The 26626-nt window shown below is 36.3% G+C and overlaps 1 protein-coding gene across 4 annotated transcripts in view; it reads right to left on the bottom strand.

The window, feature by feature from the left end:
- The window catches only part of SLC44A5 (solute carrier family 44 member 5), a 207634-nt gene that overhangs the window by 16437 nt on the left and 164571 nt on the right, over window positions 1-26626 (bottom strand). For 3 of the 4 annotated variants that reach the window (XR_009154163.1, XM_058175362.1, XM_058175363.1), the window contains exons 5-15: window positions 22940-23024; window positions 20955-21074; window positions 19213-19273; window positions 17606-17729; window positions 16197-16280; window positions 15792-15904; window positions 14136-14267; window positions 10294-10393; window positions 5451-5543; window positions 1768-1855; window positions 335-597 (exon numbers count right to left, since the gene is read on the bottom strand). Coding sequence is in view for 3 of the 4 variants with exons in the window: in XM_058175362.1 (XP_058031345.1) it covers window positions 335-597; window positions 1768-1855; window positions 5451-5543; window positions 10294-10393; window positions 14136-14267; window positions 15792-15904; window positions 16197-16280; window positions 17606-17729; window positions 19213-19273; window positions 20955-21074; window positions 22940-23024 (1263 nt within the window). In the remaining variant the exon portion in view is untranslated. The remainder of the gene's footprint in view (window positions 1-334; window positions 598-1767; window positions 1856-5450; window positions 5544-10293; window positions 10394-14135; window positions 14268-15791; window positions 15905-16196; window positions 16281-17605; window positions 17730-19212; window positions 19274-20954; window positions 21075-22939; window positions 23025-26626) is intronic. The other variant, XM_058175364.1, reaches the window with a different exon arrangement.

Genomic DNA, 26626 nt, shown 5'->3' with positions numbered 1-26626 from the left:
ACACCCGTGAAAACCTCAGAAAATATACATACATACATACATACATACATACATACATACATACACATACATACATACATACATACATACATATATATATATATATATATATATATATATATATATATATATATATATATATATATATATATATATACATATATATATATACATACATATATATATATATATATAAAATTTGTAGTTCTAATTTACTGCTATTTCTAGGGCGAAAGGGAAGTTACAGATACATTTAAAAACTATCTGTGTGAAAACAACTCATGGAAGATAGAAGGAGAAGTGAATTCAAACACTGACGCAACATCTTATTTACCGTATTGCTCGTCCAAATGAAGAAAAGAGAGGGCAGGGTGGGATGTCAGCAGGTTTTCGGAAGGCCCAATAATAAGAAGCAAAGGCACCAGCAAGGGTACATTGACCCAATGCGATTGAAAAATTGACCAGCCAGAGAAAGACAAACACATTGATAATTTGAAAGACTAAGATGTAGCGGTGGTATAGGCTTTCTCCCCCATAGAAAGCAAATGTACATTGTGCCCCTGGACATAGTTTGGTCACATTAGTAGTGTTGAAAGTCTGTTCAGGGACAAAAGAAAAACAATCAATTGGAGAGATGATTTCAATAGTCTCAAACTGTGAATCTTTCCATTGTTAGGCGAATGGACAGAGAACAACAGAGGGCAGTGTTCAGCTAATGATTGCATAAGTATTAGTGATACTCATGTACGGTATGTATAACATTTGGGATAGTGAGATAACAGTGTATTGTGTAACGTATTATAAAAAACAGCTTGAGATTGACTGCATAAGTACTAGATCTGATGATTCTGCATAACCACAATCAAAATACTAGATCTGATATTATTAAAAAACCCAGAACTTCTGCAAATGATGGAAATTTTGCTTTAGCAGAATTCAAGCTATTAAAATTTAAAAACCTCAAATAGTAATTACTATATTTTTCAGAGTATAAGACATACCTTTCCCCAGTGGTGAAATCCAAATTTTTTTACTACCGGTTCTGTGGGCATGGGTTGGTGGACATGGCAGGGGAAGGATACTGCAAAATCTCCATTCTCACCCCACTCCAGGGGAAGGATATTGCAAAATCTCCATTCCCTCCCCGCTCTGGGGCCAGCCAGAGGTGGCATTTGCCGGTTCTCCGAACTACTCAAAATTTCCACTACTGGTTCTCCAGAACCTGTCAGAACCTGCTGAATTTCACCCCTGCCTTTCCCCCCCCCAAAAGAGGGTGAAAATTTGGGTGTACCTTATACACCGAATGTAGCCCACCCAGCCTCTGAAATGCCCAGCTCTGAAACCTCCATTTGAGAGGCTGAAAAAAAACCCTCTGAAACAGAGGTTTCAGAGGCTGGGGAAAAAAAGCCTCTCAAATGGAGGTTTCAGAGGCTGAAAAAAAACGAAGGCGCAGAGCTCACAATCAATGAACCTGCTGCTAAAGTTCACCTCTAGGAACAGCTGATTGGGGGTATTCTAACAGTTTCAGAAAACTCTTAACAAAGTTAATCAAACAACCAATAATTCAATCTCCTATATGTGTCTGGTCAATGCAAGCTTCTCTACATTAAATGCTACATTTACAATTAGAGTAGACTGAAAAAATTCATTTGTACAAATTTTTCAGAAGCAATGTGGGGAATTTAAAGCATAGGGCATTATGAAAGGATAGGGCATTAACTAATGAAGAATTAGAAGGTAAATGGGTTTTTCCTCCCACTTGCTTACCTCTGGATAACAGGTCAAATTTGCATACTTGCATAAGCTTTGATTAGCCATAACTTTGTACACAGGTTCTCCTGAGGTAGCCAGGAAACTTGATTTAATTGGGTTAAGTAACAAACAGAATCAGATAGTCACAGTATGTAACATTCTATCAAGAGGAAGAGTTACAAAGAACAGCATGCATGGATTTTCTAAAAACCTACCTGCCTGATATGCAGATAATTAATCAGAGGTATAAAATTTGTTACTCTTACTTAATATCAAGGACATCTTTGCTGGTAATTTTGGCCACCAGGTGAAAAGGGAAATAGTACAGCTCAAAGATCACATACACAACAGTGCAAAACTTGCATTTTATGTAAGGATTTCACCTACAATTAATCAGTGAGAAGGTTTGGGAAGGAATGTAAGCATGTAAATAAGTAATTAAGAAACCACTGAAGAACAGAAGATACTTTATGCATAGTGAATTTTGTAAGGTTCTCTTCATTTATTTACTTGAACAAATCAGGTGTTTTCAAAATGTCTACACTTTTGATGGCAAAAAAACAGAATCGCATGATACTTGAATCCATTAAAGGGTAAAAGATCAAGAGTGAGATTTCTTCCTATGCAAAATATAGCTTCTTTTTGAAGGTTAAGATGATTGCTTCTTTCATGCTTTAGCAAAGAAATATGATAAATTGGATAGGTTTGAATTATGACAATTTTGCATAAGCATGGAGTTTAAGACTGGTTGCTGAATGCATTAAAAAGCACACTCTAAAGCAGGGGTCTCCAACCTTGGTCCCTTTAAGATTTGTGGACTTCAACTCCCAGAGTTTCTCAGCCAGCTTTGAGGAACTCTGGGAGTTGAAGTCCACAAGTCTTAAAGGGACCAAGGTTGGAGACCCCTGCTCTAAAGGATGCCATAGAATAAATGGAGTGTTTAACAAATTATTAATATTGAGCAGGGAATAACAAGATTGTATGATTTCCCCTTGATTGTTTAATGCATTTAGGGATCAAATTATAAGCAAATCTTGTTAGAAGTGTGCTGGTTAGGAAGGTGTATATGCATATTCTTGATGGAGCATGTAAATGATTTCCAGCAAATGCAACAAATGATATGGTTGTGAATAATATTGAATTAATCACCAAAGCACTTAATTCTGACAGGGAGATTGTGATGAATGATTGCAAGTTATAAATAAAACTGCAAAAAATTAAAGTATATGAATTTGTGTACTCTAACAAAATGCTTACTAACCTGTTGCCCCAAAAATAAGACATCCTCTGATAATAAGCCCAATTGGGCTTTTGAGAGCATGCGCTAAAGTAAGCCTCCCCCTGAAAATAAGCCCCCCCCAATATTTAAACGCAGAGCAGGAAATCAGGTAAGATGGCAAGAGGAGCCCCAATTTGCTTCTCACGCCCCAAAATAATAAGACCTCCCTGAAAATAAGGCCAAGCACTTATTTTGGGGTTCAAAAAAAACATAAGACAGGGTCTTATTTTTGGGGAAACACAGTACAATGGGAAATGGAGATATTTTAACATGTGCAAATGAGGGTGAAAAGTAATGGTGTTATGTAATAATCTACAAAGAAAGATTATTGAAAGAAGTGTATCATAGCATGCTTCTACCCACTATGCTATTTGTTACTGAGAGTATGCTAAGACTAAGTTGAATGCAGTGGGAATGGCTTACTTAAGAAATGTGTGTAGTAGCAAAAGAAAAAAAAATAGATGAGTGAAGAATACAAACATGGATTGAATACAAGAATGAAAATATGAAAAGAAGCATGGAAGAAGAATGTTAGTGTGGTCACAGAGAAGAATAAATTAGGATTGAATCATTGACTAAAGGAGAGGAGGAAGTTAAGGAGGAAACAGGATAGAACAGACTAGTTAAGCCTTATCTTCTGGTTCCCAAAGGAATGCAGCAAGTGTGGTGAGATTCTTGTAATACAAGTAACCAACAATAATGAAACTGCTGTGGCCTATTCATGAAGTTGACCTGGAGCCTTGCACCTGACAACTGAATTACCAATATCTGAAGGAAGAAATAATGGATCTAGAGGAAGAGCAGAATAAGGAAGTTGTAATGGAATGGTATTAAAAAGAACTGCAAAAAGAAAGACATGAGAAGCTTACAGAATAAAAGACAGTGTATGGAGTACAGGAAGTCCTTGACACCAATTCATTTAGTGACTGTTCAAAGTTACAATGGTATTGAAAGAAGGGACTTATGACCATTTTTCACACTTACGACTATTCCAGCATCCCCATGGTCATGTGATCAAAATTCAGATACTTACCATTGATGTGTCCTAAGGTTACCTTTTGCAACCTTTTGACAAGCAAAATCAATGGGAAAGCCAGATTCACTTAACAGCCGTGTTACTAATTTGTCAACTGCAGTGATTCACTTAACAACTGTGGCAAGAAAGGTTGTAAAATGGAGCAAAACTCACATTACAAATGTCTCACTTATCAACAGAAATGTTGGATTCAACTGTGGTTGTAAATCAAGGACTATCTGTAATATAAAAATCCACAAGGATAGTTTGCTAGGGTAGAAGAATATGGAAATGTATACAGATAGCCCTCAACTTACAACCATTCTTTTAGTGACCATTCAAAGTTACACCAATACCAAAAAATGAACTATTGTCTTTGCACTTATGACCACTGCAGAATTCACATGGTGACATGATCAAAATCCAGGCACTTGGCATGTATTTATGACAGGGGTAGTCAACCTTTTTATACCTACCGCCCACTTTTGTATCTCTGTTAGTAGTAAAATTTTCTGACCGCCCACCAGTTCCACAGTAATGCACTGTGTATCGTCATCTGCGCATGCCTCTCGCGCATCGTGGATTGGGTTGGGGGGGGCGCCCGCTACCAGCTCTGCTTGTCTGTTACAGCTGGGCGGTGTGGGGGGAGATGCGCGAGCTATTCTGGGATGAGGCTCTTTTGTTTGCAATCGCACTATAGCGCCATTTAGTTTCACTTACGTAATGTGAACAAAACTGATGCGCGGGCGATACAAATAGTATATTTTTAGAAATTTAAATTGTCACGGTGAATTTTATGAAAACCTAATGAAAATGTTTTTAAATAATGCTATGAATTTTTTTTAAAAAAGTCAATTAAATTAAAAAAAAGGAAAGTGCTTCAGTATCGGACAAAACCCCTACCACCCACCATGAAAGCTGAAATGCCCACTAGTGGGCAGTAGGGACCAGGTTGACTACCACTGATTTATGACAATTGCAGTATCCAAAGGTAATGTGATCACCATTTGCAACCTTCACAACTGGCTTCTGGCAAGCAAAGTCAATGCGGGAAGCAAGATTCACCTAACAACTACATGATTCACTTAACAATGGTAGTGATTTGCTTAACAACTATTCCAAACAAAGTCCTAAAATAGGTTCAATAGCAATGTAAATTCTGATCCTAATTGTCGTTGTATGTTGAGGACTACTGTAGTGTATGGTGTTGCATAACATTTAGCAATGTTTTCTTTTTCCTTTTTAAGAATTTACATTTTATCACTCTTTTCTGGATTCCATATAATGTACCTAAATGGGAATAGTGTGATGAATACTTAGTGTATGCATGTATGTACCAATAAAGTGCTCACCTGGAAATGTGAAAATAACCTGTAACCACTTACTCTTTGATAAAAAGGATACACAGCTGTCACTGCCCAGTATGAAATGCAGATGGCAATAAGAATAAAAGTTATAATTGGATAGAATAATGTAGACATGATGTAACCAATTGCCCTGTACAAATAAACAAATAAATGAATAAAGTTATTCAATTTATCAGATGTCAGCTGCAAAACAATCAACTTTGTATACAGCATACCAAATTTCCATTGTGATTTCTATTCCTTGTATAAGTTTTCATGATGCAAATTGTTATAATATATGTCATCTTAAAAATAATGTAAATTCCCACAATGCCATATTCATTGGCCATAACTAACAGATCCGCTTCCCACCCATTTGTCCATTAATATGAAGTTCATGCAAAAAATATTTCTTGAAATTTAAAAAAAAGAGGCCTATTTATGTGAAAAGTTCGTGTGACAGCCAAAGCCTATGTTTTTATTTCTGATGCCCTTTAGCTCTTTATTATACAAGCTATATAAAATTAGGTTGCTAATCATTGCCGTTCAAAATTTCATCTTTCATTTTGTCCTAGGTTCTACCTGTTCCTCAACTCTTTCATTTGCATTTTGTATTATCCTTTAATATTTGTTTTATCAATATTTTTATTCAATGTCTTTTACAACAAGGCATTCTTCACCCCTACCCCCTACTGTATCAGCTTCCAAAAAATCTTTTTTTAAATTGTAACTTCTGTCCAGTGCCCAGGTCTTTTGTTCTACACAAAAATTCATCCATCGTAGTTCTTAGTACATGTTGAAACTGACATAATGAATCTAATTTCCCTTAGCTTCTTTATACAATGGGACCCCAGAAATAAGAACTGTGGCTCTTCAGATGTGGCTGAGTTATATCTCCTAGGAGACACCATCACTCTAATCAATTCTGAATACTGGAAATTGTACGTGAAGAACAATAGCTCTTTCATCCCACAGAATAATAAAGATCAGACTTTTCTTTCTTGGGTTTACAAATACACACAAGACATGTTCAATTTTTGTTGCCAATGAAAGGGACTCTGTGAAGGGAAGTAAATATTCAAACATAAGGGCAACATATTTAGGGGGGAAATGAAACTCAGTGAATCACCCAGCACCACCTGTAAGTGACATGGCAGAAAGTAAGAAGCTATTCAGAAGTGGTATGTTAGGATAAATTGTTTGCTCGTAGGTAGGAAAAGGGTAAACAAGAATGGAGACTTTCTTTGGTCCATACATGGAGTAAAGAAAAGTCAAATTTAAGTAAAAGTCTAATATTTCTTTTCTCCTTTCTAACAAAACTCTTCTAGGAAACATTTTATTGTTCTCTCTATTCTTTGTCAATGTTTGTTTATTATTTCCATTTATATGGCTGCCCATCTCAAATGACTCAAGGCAGATATCGACCATTAAAAACATCATAAAACAACATACACAATCAGCAGCTGGTAAAAATGTAGAACCAGAACCAATAAATTAATATAGCCATTGCACAGGTCCTGTCACACATCTGGATCCCTAAGTCTGGTAGCAAACCCATGCTTTTAAGTTCTCATGAACAGCCAGCAGGCTCAGGGCTAATCTAATCTCTGGAGAGAGGATGTTTCAAAGATTATATGCCATGACAAAAAGGGTTCTTTGCCTGATGATGTTTCCAAATAGACAGAAGAGCACAATGGGCCAAAGATAGATATAATCAGGGAGAGTTTATCTAGTCCCTCAGGCAAGCCAGAGAAATTTATAGGTCATTACCAGAAGTGGTGAAATCCTCCCCGGTTTGCCACCAGTTCACTGCCCACCCATGCGTAGTGCATGCCAAACACATGCTTCGCATGCACAGTGCACACCAAACACACACGCCACACACATGCGCAGTATGCATGCATGCGCAGTATGCACCAAATGCATGCGCAGTACATGCCAAATGCGCACTGTGTGCAGAAAAAGGCGGCTTGGGAAGGTAAGTAGAACAGCGAGAGGGAGGAACAGCTGTGCCACGTGATTTAGATTCACTAGAAAGCAGGATTTCCTGTTTTCTAGCTATTTTAAATCGCGGGTACAGCTGATCATCGGAAATACTGGTCTGGACCAACCGGTAGCTTTTTTTTCCTAGATAGGATTTCACCCAGGTGAACCGGTAGGATTTCACCAGTGATTACCATCATCTTGTATTGAACCTAGAAATGGCAACCAATGCAGCTTGCAGAGCAGAAGTATAATGTGGGCTGATCAAGCAGCACATATATCTGCCTGTGCCACTGCATTATGTACCAGCTATAGTTTTGAGATATTCTTTAAGGGCAGCTATACATAAGGCACCTAGAAATAGTCCATTCAGAGGTGTGTATTAACAGAGCATCTTGGTCCAGGAATGGATGGATGCATTTATTTATGTATTTAAAACATTTATATAGCCACCCATCTTATATCGAACTCTGGGTGGTTTCCAGCCAACAATTAAAACAATATCAATAAAAAGACAACATAGAACATATACTTCCATATATCTATTAAAACCTCAAATATCAAACCTGGTACCAAAGGTAAGCTTCCACATGCAGTCATTAAACCCTCGTGTCCTTTTCACCCTATGTCAGCTTGGTAATTTCTTGGTAACGTTATGAAACCTGATTTTCTTCTCTACATGAGAATGCTTTTATATAATTACCATTTCAACATTAATTAGCTTTCCCTAATGTGAGCAATATACTCTGTGCATGTTTATAATTATTTCACATAATTCAAATAAAAGTTAAAACTTAAATTAAATCTTGCATTAAATGTTAGTTCTACATGGACAATTAATGTATTGTGCTAGAAACATTTTGAATGTTTTTTTTTTCAATCATTGAAGAACACTGGAAGCTTATGCCATTCAAGAAATAATTACTACAAATCAGTGCATTTCAGAATTTAATAATAGATAGGCCTTACTGAAAGCCTAAATTGTTTACAATAATGAACTGCTTGTTAAATTCTATGAATAGATCATAACTGATTTATTGCTAATATAAACTGCCATTTCACTGAAGAGATGATTAAACGAAACTTGAAAAAAAATACTCTTGATCTAGGATTACTCTTAAATCAAAGTTTAATTTATGTTTAAGTTTTCAGTCATTAACTACATATTTTTCAAGATCTTAATAAAGGGTTGCATTCTGCTGTGTTTACAATGGAGTGCAACATTTCTTTTAATGAAAGCATCAAAATGCATCGTATTTATGCACTTTCCAATGCAGAAATATTGAACAGTATTTCTATATTCTTCAGCGACCTTTAATGGAATATAGCCAACGCTATAATGAAATATATTTTTTTTCACTAGAAGTTTATGAAAATCTCTGCACGCATTCTTTTAATTGTGGTATTTAATTTCCTATGATGCTTCCAGGTGAGCCCAGAAAAATAGTTGAGTTTGATGACAAGACTGCAAAGTTGATACCCCAATACATATTTTACTTTCAACTTCCCCCAAAACAGCAAACCTGATTATTGGCTGGGTGAGGGATAACAATCTGAAATCCAATTTATACAAGAACAGAGACAAGGCTGCTCTTTATAGAGGGGAAAAAACTGAGAGAATTTCAGACTGAAATACTCTTGCCCTTATATTTATTTTCAGTATCATTTCAGACAAAATAACCAAACAAATTATGTTGACCAATCCTTCCAGAGAGATGCCAAATGTATATTTTTAATTAAAAAATTGATAAATATTATATAAAGTGGGTAACGTAATTCACAGTTTTTGAGATAGCGGAGTCAAATTAATTAATCAAGACTTGGCATTGTTGCAGAATATTTCTCTTCACCATTAAGATAATCTCTTCTGAAAGAGAGTGTCTGGTCTCCTTCCTTCACTGTACAATCTGACTGAATCTATGAACTAGAGCAAACAGCCTGATATCTTCCTGTCAGGCTTTCAGTTTATCATGGCTTTTTGCCAACTCTGCATACATTCGTATTTTTATTCAGGCACGCAAACAGTTGTTCTGTGCTAGTTTGTGTCAGCTTTGTTGATGGGAAGAGTGGAGATGGTTCAGTTCTCAGAGAAATGTTTCTCATAGGAGAGAAAGGCTTATAGACTTTGGAAATGGAATCTCAAAAAATTATCAGCGAGCACTCTAAGAAGAAGAAATGAAGGGAAGTAGAATGGCCATTGAGGCTGGCAACTAAAATGGATAAAGAAAGCACTGGGCAATTCAAAACTTAATGTTTAGATGGCTTTCTGTTGATCCGAAAATGGACGGACCAGTGTTAATTGCTGAAAATTTATTGCTACTTTAGAATAGGGCATGATTCAGACAAGTGTGTTGAGAAGCAGAAGGAAAGCACCATAGGAAGGTGTGAAAGCAGAAAACAGTTCTCAGTGGATCTGAATTTGATTTTACCAGCCTGAATAAGAAAAACCAGCTGTCAGCTGGGCAGATTAAAAAAAAATTGCCACCAATCTCTGTAAACCATTCTCTAACTCTAAAATTAGAAAGTAAACAGGGTAAGGAATAGAGCATTCCATTATATATTTAGCTCACATTGTAATCTACAAAAATTGGAAGTTGTTTTAGGCTGCAGGGCAAGAATAATCTTGCCTCACAGTTGAAGCTATTTAATCAGCTGAGGCTTGGGGGAAGGAAGACATTTGCAATGGATTGCAGTACAATCAGTTGCTTGCTTGCCAAGTAAGGCCCAAAAGTGAAATAGCACACAATTCTCATTTTAACATGCTTTTTTCCCCCACATCCTTTTTAAAATCAAGTAGTATATTGCCCTGAACTTCTAGCAAAACCTAAAAATCTATACTAGGTCACAGTCTCTGCACTAATAGATGGGGAAGGCTGTGTTCAGAATACTGCAAAAATGAGATTGCTAATAATACTCACCGGCTACCTTCTTTCAAAAGGGCAATTGCAATCCGAATTCGGTTTCTCAGAAATATTAACATCAGTATAATGACAACTTCCACTATACAAAGTAGTATCACTGAAAATAACAAGAAATGACTTTGTCAAAAAAATAAGGCTGACTTAATCACACAACAACACATTACCAGTTAGAAGGGTTAGTTTCAGTAGGCGCTTTCACAACTGCATCTTATTCAGGATTCCAGTGGAATTAAATTTCAGCGTACTTAGATCTAGCCTAGGCTATTTTATGTGCAAGAATGTCATCAAGATTGTACTCTCTCATCACAATTGTATTTCTATGTTTCATTTTGCAGGTTTCTCCTCATTTCATTTTGAGGCTTCTCCTCAATGAATATTATGGCATACTGTACAACAAAGTTGATGAAGAAAACCATTCATTTAAAAGCAAAGCAATTTCAATGCAATGCAGAGCTTTAAATAATAATTCAGATTCAACATGATTAGTGTAAAGAAATATCTGTTTCCAATTAGACAGTCCCGCTCACTGACTCCCTTTTACTATTTTCATTCATATCTGAAGATGTTGAATATAATTAATGCTTATACATGACTGATTTTGTTCTTTTCTTTATTGTATCTCAGTGCTTATCATTATTATTCGTGGATAATAACTTTTTAATGACTAGCAGCAGCCTGAATTTCAGTTATATTTTTATGTACTGATATTTACTTGAAGTTAGCCATCTAGAATTCCAATATGACTTTTGACAAGATTCAAAAATCCTGCAAATGAGAAATAACACTGAAACTGTATGTCTTTTCTTTTTCAGAAAGCAACAGGGTAAAAACAACAAAGGAACAATCCACTTCATCACAGGCATGAAAACTCACATTGAGTTTTATTGAACATAATGAGGATTATTTCTAAGTTCTATTCATTTTAAGTATTGATCCATGAGACGATTTAGAATACAATATTATTGTCTCCACAGCAGGGAAAAAAACCAGGGAGACTTTAAAATTTGATTTTGCCTCTAGGCTAAATGAACTATAATGCATGTAATGTATTTTTAAGAAACTTATTTATCTAAATGGGGCAGCAAAATACAATATTTTGTACTGTGTTTCAGTGTGACTTACCCTACTTATCCTAGGATCTTCCCAGCCTATTCCCATGTTTCCTACCTGCACAGGTGCAACAAATCATGAGCTATGTTTCATCATGCATTCTCTGATTCATTCATTCACTTTAAGAACAAATAAAGTCAACAGCTTGGCTGCATCTTGCATAGCCTGAAAGCATATGCCGGAGCAAACATCTACAATTTGGAGCCATATAGATATGTCAGATCACACACCCCATAATTTCCAGATGTCACAGCAATAGCAATAGCACTTAGACTTATATACCGCTTCATAGTGCTTTTACAGCCCTCTCTAAGCAGTTTACTGAGTCAGCCTATTGCCCCCAACAATCTGGGTCCTCATATTACAGATCTCGGAAGGCTGAGTCAACCTTGAGCCGGTGAGATTTGAACTGCCGAGCTGCAGCTAGCAGTCAGCACTCTAACCATTGCACCACCTTGGCTCTTGGTCTTAGTCTCTTAGTCATGGACATACTCTAGCTGAAGCTGCTATGTGAGATCACCTGACATTTTGGGGTGCAATATTATTAGCATGCTGACAATAACAGGCTTTATAACACTCCCTTGCCCCGTGTCAGAGATGACATTAATGCTCTAAATCAGGGGTGTCAAACTCATGTCATCACAGCGGTGTCACGTTTTGTACCTTGATGAAGGTATCTTTTCTTTTATGTACACTGAGAGCATATGCACCAAGACAAATTCCTTGTGTGTCCAATCACACTTGGCCAATAAAAAAATTCTATTCTATTCTATTCTATTCTATTCTATCACAGCGATGTCACGTGATGTATCAGGACTTTTCCCCTTTCACTAAACTGGGCATGGGTGTGGCCAGCACATGACGCATCTGGCACGTGGGCCAGGAGTTAGACAGCTCTACTCTAAGTCTTTGGGGGTTTCCAGGATCTGGAGAGGTCAGAATGGCTTAAAGCTGAATTCAAAAAAGGTCATGTTTGTTCAAAAAGGCTATCTGTTGATCCCAATGTTATCTCTTGATGAGCAAACACTGCTCACAAAGGAGCAAGATTATCACTAGAAGGCCCTTCTGAACTCACAGCTCCTGCTAAAACAACAAGTAAAGTTGTAGCTAGAGAAGTTATTGCTGATGCACCAGTTGCAGTATCACCTGGTGTCAGAGAACCTGGGAACAATTAACTCTTGCCCTGACTAACCCAGTTAGATAACTACAATGCTCTCTGCATGGAAGTACTTTTAAGGACAAATCAGAAGTAACTATTAGTCCAGAATTGGGGACAATTACAGCTATGCTGTGAGTTATGGATTAGCTTCCAATTGACTTCTAAATGTAATTTAAAGTGATGTTGATCTGTAAAGTTCTTTCTACATTGGCACCTGAGACATTTAGGAGTACCATACTCCTAGTTCTCAACTTTGCAGAATAAAAGAAGTTAAGGATGGAAGCCACTGCTTTCAAGTGTTGGGTTGGTCCTCTAGAAAAAAAAATCCTACTGGAGATAAGACCAACTTTATCTCTGATAACATTCAAGAATAGAATAGAATATCATGTAATAGAATAGAATAGAATGTAAGCCTCCGAGAATCAATTCAAATTGTAGTGGTATATAACTGTAGCAGTGGTGGGTTTCAAAAAATTTTATTACCAGTTCTGTGGGTAGGGCTTGGTGGGCAGGCAGGGGAAGGATACTGTAAAATCTCCATTCCCTCCCCAATTCAGGGGAAGGTTACTGCAAAATCCTCATTTCCTCCTGATCAGCTGGGACTTGGGAGACAGAGAATAGATGGGGGAAGGGCCAGTCAGAATTTTTACTACTGGTTCTCTAAACTACTCAAAATTTCCACTACCGGTTCTCCAGAACTGGTCAGAACCTGCTGAAACGCACCTCTGAACTTTGGAAATGTCTTGTTTAGAGAAACAAGACATTTAGGAAATCTGGTTTTCAGAGAGCAAGCTTGCATATTGTACTAAGCCAAAGTACCCTTGATCTTTTTTTTATTTCAATGTGCTGGATAAACTCATCAAACTGCAATTTATTTGTCAATCCATGTTTAAACACAGCATATCTTACCATGGAGTATGAATGAATGAATGAATGAATATTTTAATTTGTATACCGCCCTTCTCCCGAAGGACTCAGGGCGGTGAACAGGCAGATAAAATACAGATATACACAATAGTTAAAACATCTCTTAAAAAACTGATTTAAATTTGCCCAAATATTAAAATAACATACACCCCCATAAAATTACAAAACTTTAAAAACCCTTCAAATTCAATTAAAATTTAAAAGTAAAAATCAAGCTAGTCCAGCCATATGAAATAAATAGGTTTTAAGTTCGCGGCGAAAGGTCCTAAGGTCAGGTAGTTGTCGGAGCCCGAGGGGAAGCTCGTTCCACAGGGTAAGAGCCCCCACAGAGAAGGCCCTCCCCCTGGGGGCCGCCAGTCGACACTGTTTGGCTGACGGCACCCTGAGGAGTCCCTCTCTGTGGGAACGCACCGGACGATGGGAGATAGAGGCCGGCAGTAGACGGTCCCGTAGATAGCCCAGTCCTAAGCCATGGAGCGCTTTAAAGGTGGTAACCAATACCTTGAAGCGCACCCGGAAAACAACAGGTAGCCAGTGCAGTATATTGAGTTTGGTGTCAATCGATCATCAAAGAAGCTGTTTAGTCAGGTTAATGTTAATGTTAATGTGTCTCAAAATACAGGTTTCTCAAAAATTCACTTACTAAATGCTAACCATGTTTGCCTCAGTTGCAGATAGACCCTGAAATCTGTCTGGAATCCAATATCATAGATGGTAAGATCAGAACCAGGTATTCCATGAAGGCGATGATATTCCCAGTAGCAATGCCAGATACCTTTTGAAAAAGAAAAAATAGAATGATAAAACAATTTACATCCTTTCGATAATCTATACTATGCATTTATTTCAAACCAAAGAGAACTTTCTGGCAAAAAAATGCCAGATCAAATATAACAGCAACAAACTATATGCTTGACTTGGGACCTAACACCCAGTAGGCGCCTTCTTCTGATACATATGCATGATCAAAAAGCATTTTGATATGCTTATCAATCAGAAATTTATGAATGGCATAATAGAGAGAAAAATAAATATATTTACAGAAGTAACCCTTGATTTAGTATGTTCTTGTTGGATAAAAAACCTCCCGGAGCTCTATTTTTGTTAGTGAAGAACTAGAATTCTTTTGCTCTTAGAGAAATTTTGAATTTATTAGTTTCAGTTCCTTGATTTGGGTTTGGTTCCTGTTCTCAATGCTCCATTTAATTTTTTAACACCATGTCACACCTGCCATGCTGGCAAATATTTGCATATTTCTGCTCTGCTGAATATCAAATGAATTATTGCATTATTTTTAAATTTTATTTCATTTTGCATGGCAAACAGAGATGAACTGCTCAATGAGTTATTTTATAAATCTAGTCAGTAAATAATAAAAAGAAAGCCAAACAAACCTTACAATGTCTATAAGTACTCTTACTTGAAGAAAATAGTTTCCTGACTTCTAAACAATCATCAGTCTTTTCACAAATAATTGAAATTCCAAAATAAATTTGCCAATAACTTGGCACCCACCCAGTATTTTCTCTCATGTTTCAGGCGGGGAAAAATGTCAAGTTCTATCAGAGAGCAACATCAAACATGAAGAATATTGAATATTCTATACTGATAGCTGTCAAAATAGAACATTTGTATGATATGTGGGTCACGTTTGATAACTGTATAGGTGTTTCTGAATCAGGAAACTGCAGAAAAATTCACTTTCTCAGTATGCAGTAAAATAGGTTATTAAATTGTCACAGGTAATGAGCCAGGTAACTAGTCTCTCTCTCTATCTATAGAAAAGCATACATACATTTTTTAAAAAGCTTGCCACTGCTGTGGCAAGGTATTGCACTGTTGTGGCAAGGTATTGCACTGCTGAAGGAAGAACATATTGTGTGGAAACCTTGGTGCTCTCTGAGCTTGATTGTTTTCTTACAGATGTTTCATTACTTAACTAGATAACATCATCAGTGCTAGAAGGAAGTAGGGTTTGCTGTTTATACAGTGGCTATCTAACATTCAGTTAGCTAGTTTGTAATAGGAAGTATCTAGAGCAGGGTTGTCAAACACCCAGCTCGTGGGCCAGATATGCAGGCCATACCCACCCTGGCTCCGGAAGGGCAAAAACAATCCCGATACATCACAATATGGCCTGCAATGAAATCTGATTTGATACCCCTGATCTAGAGAACAAATAGAATGGCCCAACACTAAGTCATTTAATGGGGAAAGTGTGAGATGGTGTAGAATTAACTGCTTATCTCAGCATTAGTAATAAAATGCTAGATAGCTGCATGTAAAATTTGGCACTTACCATAGCCTATAATCCCAATTACACCAAAGATGAAAATCCAGAAGAGAACTCCTGCTATGAATCTCAGAAGCACAAGGAAGAGCAAGCTGACTACCATTGCAATAAACAGCCCTCTGGGAGTAAAACAAAAAACAAAAAACGCAACAGTTTAAAAATGAGCAAGCAGTCTCCTACGGTGTTGTATACTGGCTTAAAGTATGGCGCTTTAATTGTTTTGCCTAATTTCATTGAGACCTTAAGCAAATAGCAACCAGAAATATAGAAGAATGAATTCATATAAAAGAACTGAATAAAGATAGCATAAAAGAATGAATAAGGGTTAAGAGGAGAAGTTATATTCCTACTTTGCATGCACCATGACTATTTATAAGCTGAAGGCATGACTTTTGATGAATAATTTCTTACATTAAAATCCAGTACCAAGAGCTCGCATAGTCTTCAAAAATCTTCATCCCAACTGATCTTGCATCAAGAACATTATTGATGCCACTTTAAAAAGGAAAAGAAAAACAAGTTTTAGACTATGTCCCTCTTATGTAAATCAACCAACCAGCTTACTGTAAATTATATGTACATAGAATAGAATTCATTGGCCAAGTGTGATTGGACACACAAGGAATTTGTTTTGGTGCATATGTACATCAAGTCACAAATCAAATCATGATTCTGTTCATAGTGTTTGGTTAATTGGCAAAATGGAATATTCAGGGTTATAGTCACAAATCAAGTCATGACTCTGTTCATAGTGTTTGGTTAATTGGCAAAATGGAATATTCAGGGTCATCCCTATATTACACTGAGGTTTGTGCCCAAAGCAATAATAAGCTACAGGAAAATATAAATTTTATGGAAAAGGCAAGAATGTAGGTTCTAATTCTATACATATTCAATAGACATACTTCTATATATTACAGTACATATAGATTACGCTATTAAACTATTAACATTTCCAAACTATTAAAATTAAAATAACACCATAGGATATCTAAACAATAACACTGTAGGATATCCAAACAACATTGCTATTACTAGTTATAGTATAAACACCGTTCTAGGGAAGCATCTGTAGGGTTTTAATACTGGTTAACAATAGATGGCTGTGTCATCTGAACATCAACTATGGATTATGCTTTTTTGAATTAACCATTCTGAAGGTTGTGCAAGATGAAAAGCTTTGGAGTTGATTTTTAAGGTTTTCTTTCTTGTGCTTGACAGTCCTTATGGTGACTAAGATGTCAACAAGGACCAAAGAAATGCAGGTTCAAGAGCAGTCTTAGCCATACATAGTAGTTGGAGTCTTTGGCCCAATCACTTTTTCTCAGTCCAACCTCTGCTACAATGATGCTCATGATGGGAAAATGGAATTTCCTGTTTCCCCCATCATTAGCACATCTCCTTTTGCTGCAGAGAAAACTCCTTGGTCAAATTAATGAAGTATTGCTTTTATTAAGCAGCCTTTAATATCCTGTTTGAACAGAAAGAAAGGATAAAAATAAAAACAAAAATCCTAATGACAAGCTATGATGTTATCATATGACTGAATCAGTCCAAGATAAGGAGTGAATGTTTCAGACCAAAAAAAAGAGAAAAGGTCCAGTTGCCATGATTCAGTTTCCAGAAGTGGATATAACAAAATAATTTGCATATAAAGTTGCTCATGAAACAAATGAAATCAAAATCATGAAATTCCTCTACTACAAAGAGGTTTGTCAGTGAGATTACTACTGGAAAAAAAAATCCATGGCAGTGTATTTATATGACAACTAGCCAAGCAAAGTTGCATAGGTAAACACAAAAACACACACTATCCATACTTTGCTGCTTCCCTGAGATCTGTTACATTCCGTGTTTTTCCTCTTCCATCTTTGAAAGTAGTTTGGTTGGCCACAGTCAGAATTCCATTTTTAGTAGAGAAATCAGGAAAGCACCTCTTAAGAACTGTGGAAACAAAACGCTCTCTGTAGTGTCATGTGTCTTTTTATTATGAGTCATATTTTTTTTTTTGTTTACATTTATACCCTGCCCTTCTCCGAAGACTCAGGGCGGCTTACAATGTATAAGGCAATAGTCTCATTCTATTTGTATATATTTTTTTACAAAGTCAACTTATTGCCCCCCCCCCAACAATCTGGGTCCTCATTTTACCTACCTTATAAAGGGTGGAAGGCTGAGTCAACCTTGGGCCGGGCTCGAACCTGCAGTAATTGCAGGCTCTGTGTTCTAATAACAGGCTTCTCTATTGCCTGAGCTATCCCGGTCCTCAGCATATTTGATGCTGAGATGAAACAATACAGATCAAATTGCACTAAATTTCATCATATTAGATTTAATATGACTAGCTATAATAATTAGAAGAAATTGTGTATGTTTAAAGCAGTACGTGTTTTACAGTATAGTGTGTAATATATAAACAATATCTGTTTCATTAAATATACTAATGAAATTTTTCGTGTATTTTATTTAAAACATAGATAAGGTGGACTCAAAATGTCTGCTCCCTCCTAAGCATACCGATGAGCTACAAATCTGTTAGCAGTGTCCATTTTGTTCTCTGAATTCATGGAGACTTTACGCTAGTCCCAATGGGATTATCCTATGCCCTTTACCAGGAAACGTAAATAGGACAAATTCAAAAAACCCTGTCCCTCCTAAGTATACTGAGGCATTACAAATCCTTTGGCAATGGTGCTCATCTCCATTTCAAAGTTGAAGAGCCAGCGCTGTCCAAAGAAGTCTCCGTGGTCATGTGGCCGGCATGACTAAACGCCACAGGTGCATGGAACATTGTTACCTTCCCACTAAAGGTGGTCCCTATTTTCCTACTTGCATTTTTTACGTGCTTTCAAACTGCTAGGTTGGCAGAAGCTGGGACAAGTAACGGGCGCTCACCCCGTTACATAGCAGCACTAGGGATTCAAACCGCTGAACTGCCAACCTTTTGATCGAAAAGCTCACCATCTTATCCACTGAGCCATCACGTCCATTATATTTGCTAGAAAGCAGGAAATCCTGCTTTTTAATGAATCTACATCACGTGGCACAGGTGTCCCCCCCTCGCTGTTCTACTTAACTTCTTAAGCCTCCTTTTTCCATGCTGTGTGATAGCGCACATGGTGTGCATGAGCACACAGTGGACATTTGGCATGCACTGCTCATACATGTGCAGAAAACCAGTGGCAGATCTCAGAGAATTTCACCACTGTGAAACATGATTTCCAGCTTATAGCTGGATAACACATATTAACAAATCATGATTATAACAAACTATGCTTTAACTAAGTCTAATATTTTTCTAATTTATCCCTTATACTATGTCCTTGAACTTTAGTTCAGAACGTCTCAAATCTCAAAAGAAAATAAACCATAGTATTTGGCCCTGCCAATATTAACTGTTACACAACATAAATACACAGATACTTACAAGGCCGGCTTGGAATAATCATAGAAGGACAATCTTCATCACGCATAACTTGAGTTACAGACTGAAAGTCAAAATAAAAGCATAAGCAGAAATGCAGAAAAATGTTATTCATTTTTTAATGCCAAGAATCAAAAAGTTATTACAAATTATTGGTTAGAATTTCAGTGAGAACTATGAAGTTCATATCCCATTAATGATAAAAAGAAGCCAGGAGGATTCCTGTCATGAGATTGAAGAGAAAATATTTGAGCAATTAGCTTTGACCTAATTTCAGAATTAAATTACCTTTTAATAGAATAAGTGTAATGAATTTAGGACTGAAATCCAGGCTTTGTAAAAGCTTTTCAATATGAGATAATTGGAGAAGAATTTAATTTTTGAAAGACTAGAGTAAGTTGCTTCAAACTAGTGACCTGGCTGCAAATCAATTAGTTAATTCCAATGACTTATATCTTTTGCTTTATTCTATCACTGAAATAAAGTACTTCCTAAGCTGAATTGTCAGATGAGGATTCAAAAAGCCAAGAGAGCAGTTGAGACTACATGATCAAAGTATCCCATTTTTCTATTTGCACTAATGCTATAAGATGTACCAATGAATAGGACCTTGATCCTGTGGTCACAAGTACCCTCCTGGCTTTCCTCCACCCCTGTGTTATGCTACAAATTATTTAGTGAATACCAAATATAGCCATTCATTGCCCACATGTTGTCCTGGAATTCTCCAATGTTGCTGAATCTTTTTTCTTTAGCAATTATTTAATTGCTTACTCCTACCAGATGATTGGATTCGCTGCAAGAATGTCTGTATTACAAAGCTCCAGGTGCAGACCAAAATTCATTTCTGAGAAACTCTGATTAAACCTACTAAGATACTAGATACTTTTTTTCCTTAGCTGATGATGCACTTGAAACCTTGGTTAAAAAAAATAGAGAGACAAAGAAACCAATTTCTCCCACTACAGAGGTAAGTAGAGCAGACGTGTACTGCAAGCAGCAAACAGATATGGAGACTGACTTTATGGAACAGAGAAGAAAATGAGATCTACATATGAACCAGGGTCATGCAAATCATGACCTACTTTAAGTTTGCCCTTCTCACTCTTTCCTTACCTCTGCTAAAATGTTCTGGATCAGAGAGCTAATTTGATTCAACCAGTGATGGTTCTTCTTTATACATACAGACACTTACCCGTAACTATTCCATTGCACAAAGAATAGTTATTACACTGTGGTGCATTGTTCAGTGAATTGTAAATACTGGGCTTATTTTAAAATTACAGAAAATTGCAGTCAAGGAATCAAGAATCTAGGCCTACTATGTTTTCAGAGACAGCTGGTGTTTTAGAGTGGTTAAGATACAATGGAGGAGATCAATGTTCAAAATTATGCATTGGGTTGACTATCATTATCTGTCAGTCCATAGTACCTCACAGGGTTGCTTTTGTAGGGATAATATGAAGCAAGTGGCCCACATAAGGTACCTTGAGCTCCTAGAGGTTATTCAGGATATATATTCAATAAATATAAATAGAATAAATTACTTTTTAAATGGTTAGCTGATTGCATTTGGTGTTGTACTTTGGTCTCTTTGAGGAGACATTCATCTAATTTTAATTTTGGAGGCTGACTTCTTTACACTAAAAACTTTATAGCAATAGCTTTGCTGTAAGTCATCATGGAGCCAGTCATATAGATATAAATTTGCCATTGATGTTTTTATTCTAGACTGATAAACTCACCTTGCGTGGCTTAGTAAATCCAGGCTTGCAAAACTGTTTGTAGTACTCCCAATAACTTCTGTAGGAAGATTGCATTTCTATGTAGGTTGCAAATCTGTCTGGGCACTTTGAAACACAAAGCTTTTAAGACAAAACCGAAAACCTGACTGAAGTAGCAGAGGAGGATGAGACCATTATATTACTAAAAGACCTATACAAAAATCTGTCATCTCTAAAAGCGCTTCTCTTTTTTAACAGATTGTTTGCTTAGCAAAGCACATATACAGTATACACATATAACAATTTCTTCTTTTTCTTCTCTATTTTGTAATGCCTAACGAGGGAAATGAGAAGAAAAAAAATATTCTTTCAATGTCTATAGAATGTCTCCTAGTATTCCTTCTTGTTCTAAATACCACATAAATAATTTTAAAAATTAACTTTTAAGTGACAAAAGAAGACATATTTGTATCTTGTGCAGCAATTATTCAGAGTGAATCTGTGAATCAGACATACATAACCTTTTGGCAGGCAAGGGATATATTTTTTGGCCATTATTTATTATTTTGTCATAGAGAATATGTCATTATTGAAGTGGTATTTTATCATTTTTCTTACTGTAACATAATTCTACTGAAGGTATAACACAATTACTGTCTGTATTTTTCTATCTACAAACATCTCCAGGAAATCTTACTTCTGAAATCTGGAAATGAGCCAAAAATGTTGGTGATGTGACCCCAATCAACAAAAGTATTCAGATAATATACAGGTAGTTAACAGCTTTTGTTTTTTAATTTTTAAAAATAATTAATTCATTATTTCTTTCTTGGTAAAATATTTATTTAAAATGATAGAATCAAAGGATTATTTATTTATTTATTTATTTTTCACAACAGTATATATAAGCATAAGCATGAAATAACTATACGATATATAAGCATAAATATAATCATAAGTATGTAACAACTATATGAAATTGGATACAATCAAAGGGAACATTAGGACAGGAACGGTAGGCACGTTGGTGCTCTTATGCACACCCCTTACAGACCTCTTAGGAATGGGGTGAGGTCAATAGTAGATAGCTTTTGGTTAAAGCTTTGGGGAATCAGGGGTGTGTTCTACATACCTTTACTACTGGTTCGCAATGGGAGCACACATGTGCACTCGCTTCACTCGCGCACGCTTCTGCACTTGCGCAGAAGCCCCTTTGTGACATCGGGGCGGGTGGGCAGAACCTCCCGCCAGTTTTACTACCAGTTCTATAGAACTGGACAGAACCAGGAACAACCCACCACTATCCTGATTGGATTATTTATTACATACATAAGAATTCTTCCAATGTAGTACAAATACAATGAGTTCTCTTCTTGCTCATATAGAATTGTGCACATAAATATAAATCAAATCAAAATTTTTAATTTCTCATCTTAGAAAAAATTTTCTGATTACCTATATAAAATTCTAGAGCTAAGTATTGTAAGAATCTCTACTCATAGGATATATTTGAGGAAAAAGAGAAGGGCTTATTTGCTATACCATCTTCCCCAAAAGCTGCTGATCAAGTGAGTTTTCAATATATGTAGTTAGTTTCCAATATACAATATGCAAGATTGTACAAGTTTGCTTTACTATCATTGTTTTACTGTATCCTCTTAAGTCTATATCTAGAAAACATGAGTGAACAGTAAATATGGCGATAATATGAAGAAGCAACATAAATGATCATTATAAAAACATTGTTTCTAGAGAAACCCATTCTAACTTCTGCCTGTTAAAATCTCAACTACTCAGTCCTGCACTAAATGTATGTTTTTCTTTCTTAAATGATATTCTAAACAGACAGTTTCCTTTTCATCTTATCAGTATATCTCTTCTGAGAATACAGAATTTACATCTAACATTAGCATTTACTTTATGTATATCCAATTCATAACACTTTCTATTTTCAAAACAGCTGTATCAAAATATAATCTGTGTATTTTTGACTATGTATTACATACCTGTGTTGTAGGGCACTGTAGGTTTATTAGCACTATAGGACTGGCACATTTCAGAATGTTAAAATAAAATAAAATTGTTTTGTTTCTAAAAGATAGATAAAATGATTATTTTCACTCCATGTATATGTATAGCAATAATTAATAATTAACAAAATACATAAATATTTTATACACATATTAAAAATTCACTCCCAAATCACTGCCTGTAGGGATTCCTATTATAGCACACATGAAGATTGATTTTGAGAAAATTGTTCTTTCCCTGTGCAATAGGATAGATAGCAACAATTCATGCTAATTTAATCATACTTTTCACATTAATGTTTTATCACATATCCAATTTTCCACTGTGCAGTAAATTTATCTTGTACAGTTACTAAGTTTAAACACACACTACATGATATCATGAAACTGATATTTTTATAGTAATCACAAGGTGGCACTAAAAATCAATGAAGAATTTGTTTATATGTAGAAACCTATAGACTGTATAAAATCCCAAGAATACTTTTTCATAAGTATAGATCATTCTTATAACGAAAGACTACAATGAATTATATAGATATAAAACATATAGTTGGCTTAAGCAGAGGGCAAAAAAGTTAACCCATTTATTTTTTAAGATAAGTTCCCGTTAGAAGTACTCTAAATTTCAGAAATAATGGATATAAAATATCAACAAATTAAATAGTAAAGAATATTGTATGTTTCATCAAGCTTCTATCAATGATCTAAAAACATTTAGAACTATAGGGCCGTAATAGCTCAGGCTGTTAGAGCCTGTTATTAGAACACAGTAGCCTGCAATTACTGCAGGTTCAAGCCCGGCCCAAGGTTGACTCAGCCTTCCATCCTTTATAAGGTAGGTAAAATGAGGACCCAGATTGTTGGGGGGGCAATAAGTTGACTTTGTAAAAATATACAAATAGAATGAGACTATTGCCTTATACACTGTAAGCCACCCTGAGTCTTCGGAGAAGGGCGGGATATAAATGTAAACAAAAAAAACACAAACTAATATTCCATTGTACAAAAATGGTTAAAATGGCAGATTAAAACTAGGATCAGGGTCATCCAAGTTTAAGTGCAACTTCAGTCATAGAAATCCACTTGATAACTGGGCCAGCCATTCTCTGTCAGAATAATAGAATAATGGAGTTGGAAGGGACCTTAGAGGTCTTCTAGTTCAACCCCCCCACACCTTCTCAAGCAAGAAACCCTTTACCATTTCAGACAAATGATTGTCCAATCTCTTCTTAAAAACATCCATTTGGAGAACCCACAACTTTTGGAGGCAAGTTGTTCTGCTGATTGATTGTTCCAATTGTCAAGACATTTCTCCTTAGTTCTAGGTTGGTTGTCTCTTTGATTAGTTTCTATCCATTGCTTCTTGTTCTGCCTTCTGGTGCTTTAGAAAACAGGTTGATACCAGTAGTGGGTTCCTCTTACCTTCGCTACTGATTCGGAACTGGGAGCGTGCACACTTCTGCATGCGCAGAACATCCATGATGATGTCTGGGCAGGTGGGCAGACCCTCCTGCCGCCGCCACTACTGGTTCGCCTGAACCGGGGCAAATCGGTAGAAACTCACCACTGGTTGATACTCTCTTCTTATTTCAGCCCAACATAATTTACAGGTTTGCTGTTACAGAGATCCATAAAGAACATCCCAATGTAAACCATTTAAACCCTTACAGAAAAAGATGGGATTTCAGCAGCAAATAAAATAAGGGAAAAATAAGAGATACTCCAGCAGCTTTGCCTCTTTTTTGAAAGCTCTGGCTGTCTCTTTAGCATGGTTTGCCAAAAATATTTGATGCATTGAAAAGGGAATTTTCCAACCCCTTTGACAAAGTTAAGAAAGAAACAAAAATCATACCCATATTGATCTATATGGACACACTGCATCATTATGCTTTCTAATAGGAGCATTGTCTGCTGAGAACTAAAGAGTTCTTTAAAGTGTTCCAGCTATTGCCTCTTGATATACACAGTGAGTATACAACAAGGACTCTTTAAAATTGAAGTTCAGATTGATAGATTCCAAATGCACACTGCAATGAAATTCATACAGCTGAATGGCAATTTAATTGGACTTGAAGTGTTTCCTATTTGCTGATAATACAGGGAAAGCACTATAGAAGAGTAAAGTCCTGGCTTCTTTTTCAGACTATCATACTATGGTCTTCTAATGCAAAGGGAATATTGGTTTATAAAGAGATTAACAAGGAGATGAATTGACGTAACTAAGTTCCCTCACAATGTACTTAACCCAAGATGGAATTAATTCTGTTATTTTAGTTCAATACCATCCCTTCCTGAAGAACTACAAATGTTGAAATTGTTTCAGATATTCTAAAATATTTATCTGGTGTAGAATTTGTTGAACCATTGCAACTATTATTTACATTTTACTGCTCTGTGCCAAAGCACTTCAAATAGCAGTAATATAAAGATTAGCATGTCTCTTCAAATTTAACTACTCTCAAGATATGAATTAAAGGCAGCTTCTGGGTTTTATAAACCATAAATCTTTAATCCATATCAGCAACCGGTCAAATTTCATAAAAGCTTTTTTACATGAAATTTTTATTTTTGCCTCCCAACTAGCTTACAATAACTTCATGCATAATGAATTCTAAAGTTGCAATTCAAAAAAGAATGAAATATGCAGATAAGGCTTGATGAGTGCTGAAAATGGGTCCAAAGGATTTATAGTACAATCTTCACATATATTAATATATATGGAGACTGCCAAGTTTCAAAAGGCTGATGTATCATGCTGCACAGAGGTGGGTTTCAGCAGGTTCTGACCAGTTCTGGAGAAGCGGTAGTGGAAATTTTGAGTAATTTGGAGAACCAGTAGTAAAAATTCTGACTGGCCCCACGCCCCTCTATTCTCTGCCTCCTAAGTCCCAGCTGATCGGGAGGAAATGGGGATTTTGCAGTAACCTTCCCCTGCCACGCCCACCAAGCCACACCCACAGAACCGGTAGTAAAAATTTTTGAAACCCACCACTGATGCTGCAGACTTCTTATACTTTAAGGAAAATTATATTAAAATGCCACTTGTTTATAGTCCTATAAATACAAAGAAACAAGTGTATTCTTGAGTAACCGAATGTCCTGAGGCAAAGAGATACAAATCTTGTCTTAGCCATGAAAGCTATTTGGGTGACTTTGGGCCAGTCACTCTTTCTCAGCCTAACCCACCACACAGGATTTTTGTGGAGAAAATGGGAGGAGGAAGGCTGCTGAAGATGTTTGCCATCTTGAGTTACTTGTAAAAACAATAAAGGTGGAATACAAATAAATAAACATATGATATCTTTTTTTACACTTTATATTAATCCAGGATTTTTTTTTTAATTTGAATTTATATCCCGCCCTTCTCAGGGCGGCTTACATTGTGTTAAGCAATAGTCTTCATCCATTTGTATATTATATACAAAGTCAACTTTTATTGCCCCCAACAATCTGGGTCCTCATTTTACCTACCTTATAAAGGATGGAAGGCTGAGTCAACCTTGGGCCTGGTGGGACTTGAACTTGCAGTAAGTGCAAGCAGCTGTGTTAATAACAGACTGACTTAGTCTGCTGAGCCACCAGAGGCCCGCAAGAACTCTGATGTACTGTATCAACTACTCCTGTTTGCCTCTTCAAAAATTCTTTCAGTGATCTGCTTAT

This window comes from Ahaetulla prasina, chromosome 3 (genome assembly GCF_028640845.1).
Source record: "Ahaetulla prasina isolate Xishuangbanna chromosome 3, ASM2864084v1, whole genome shotgun sequence".
Classification (NCBI taxonomy): domain Eukaryota; kingdom Metazoa; phylum Chordata; class Lepidosauria; order Squamata; family Colubridae; genus Ahaetulla; species Ahaetulla prasina.
Note: the sequence above shows the minus strand (reverse complement) of the source record. Positions and strands in the feature narration are given on the sequence as shown.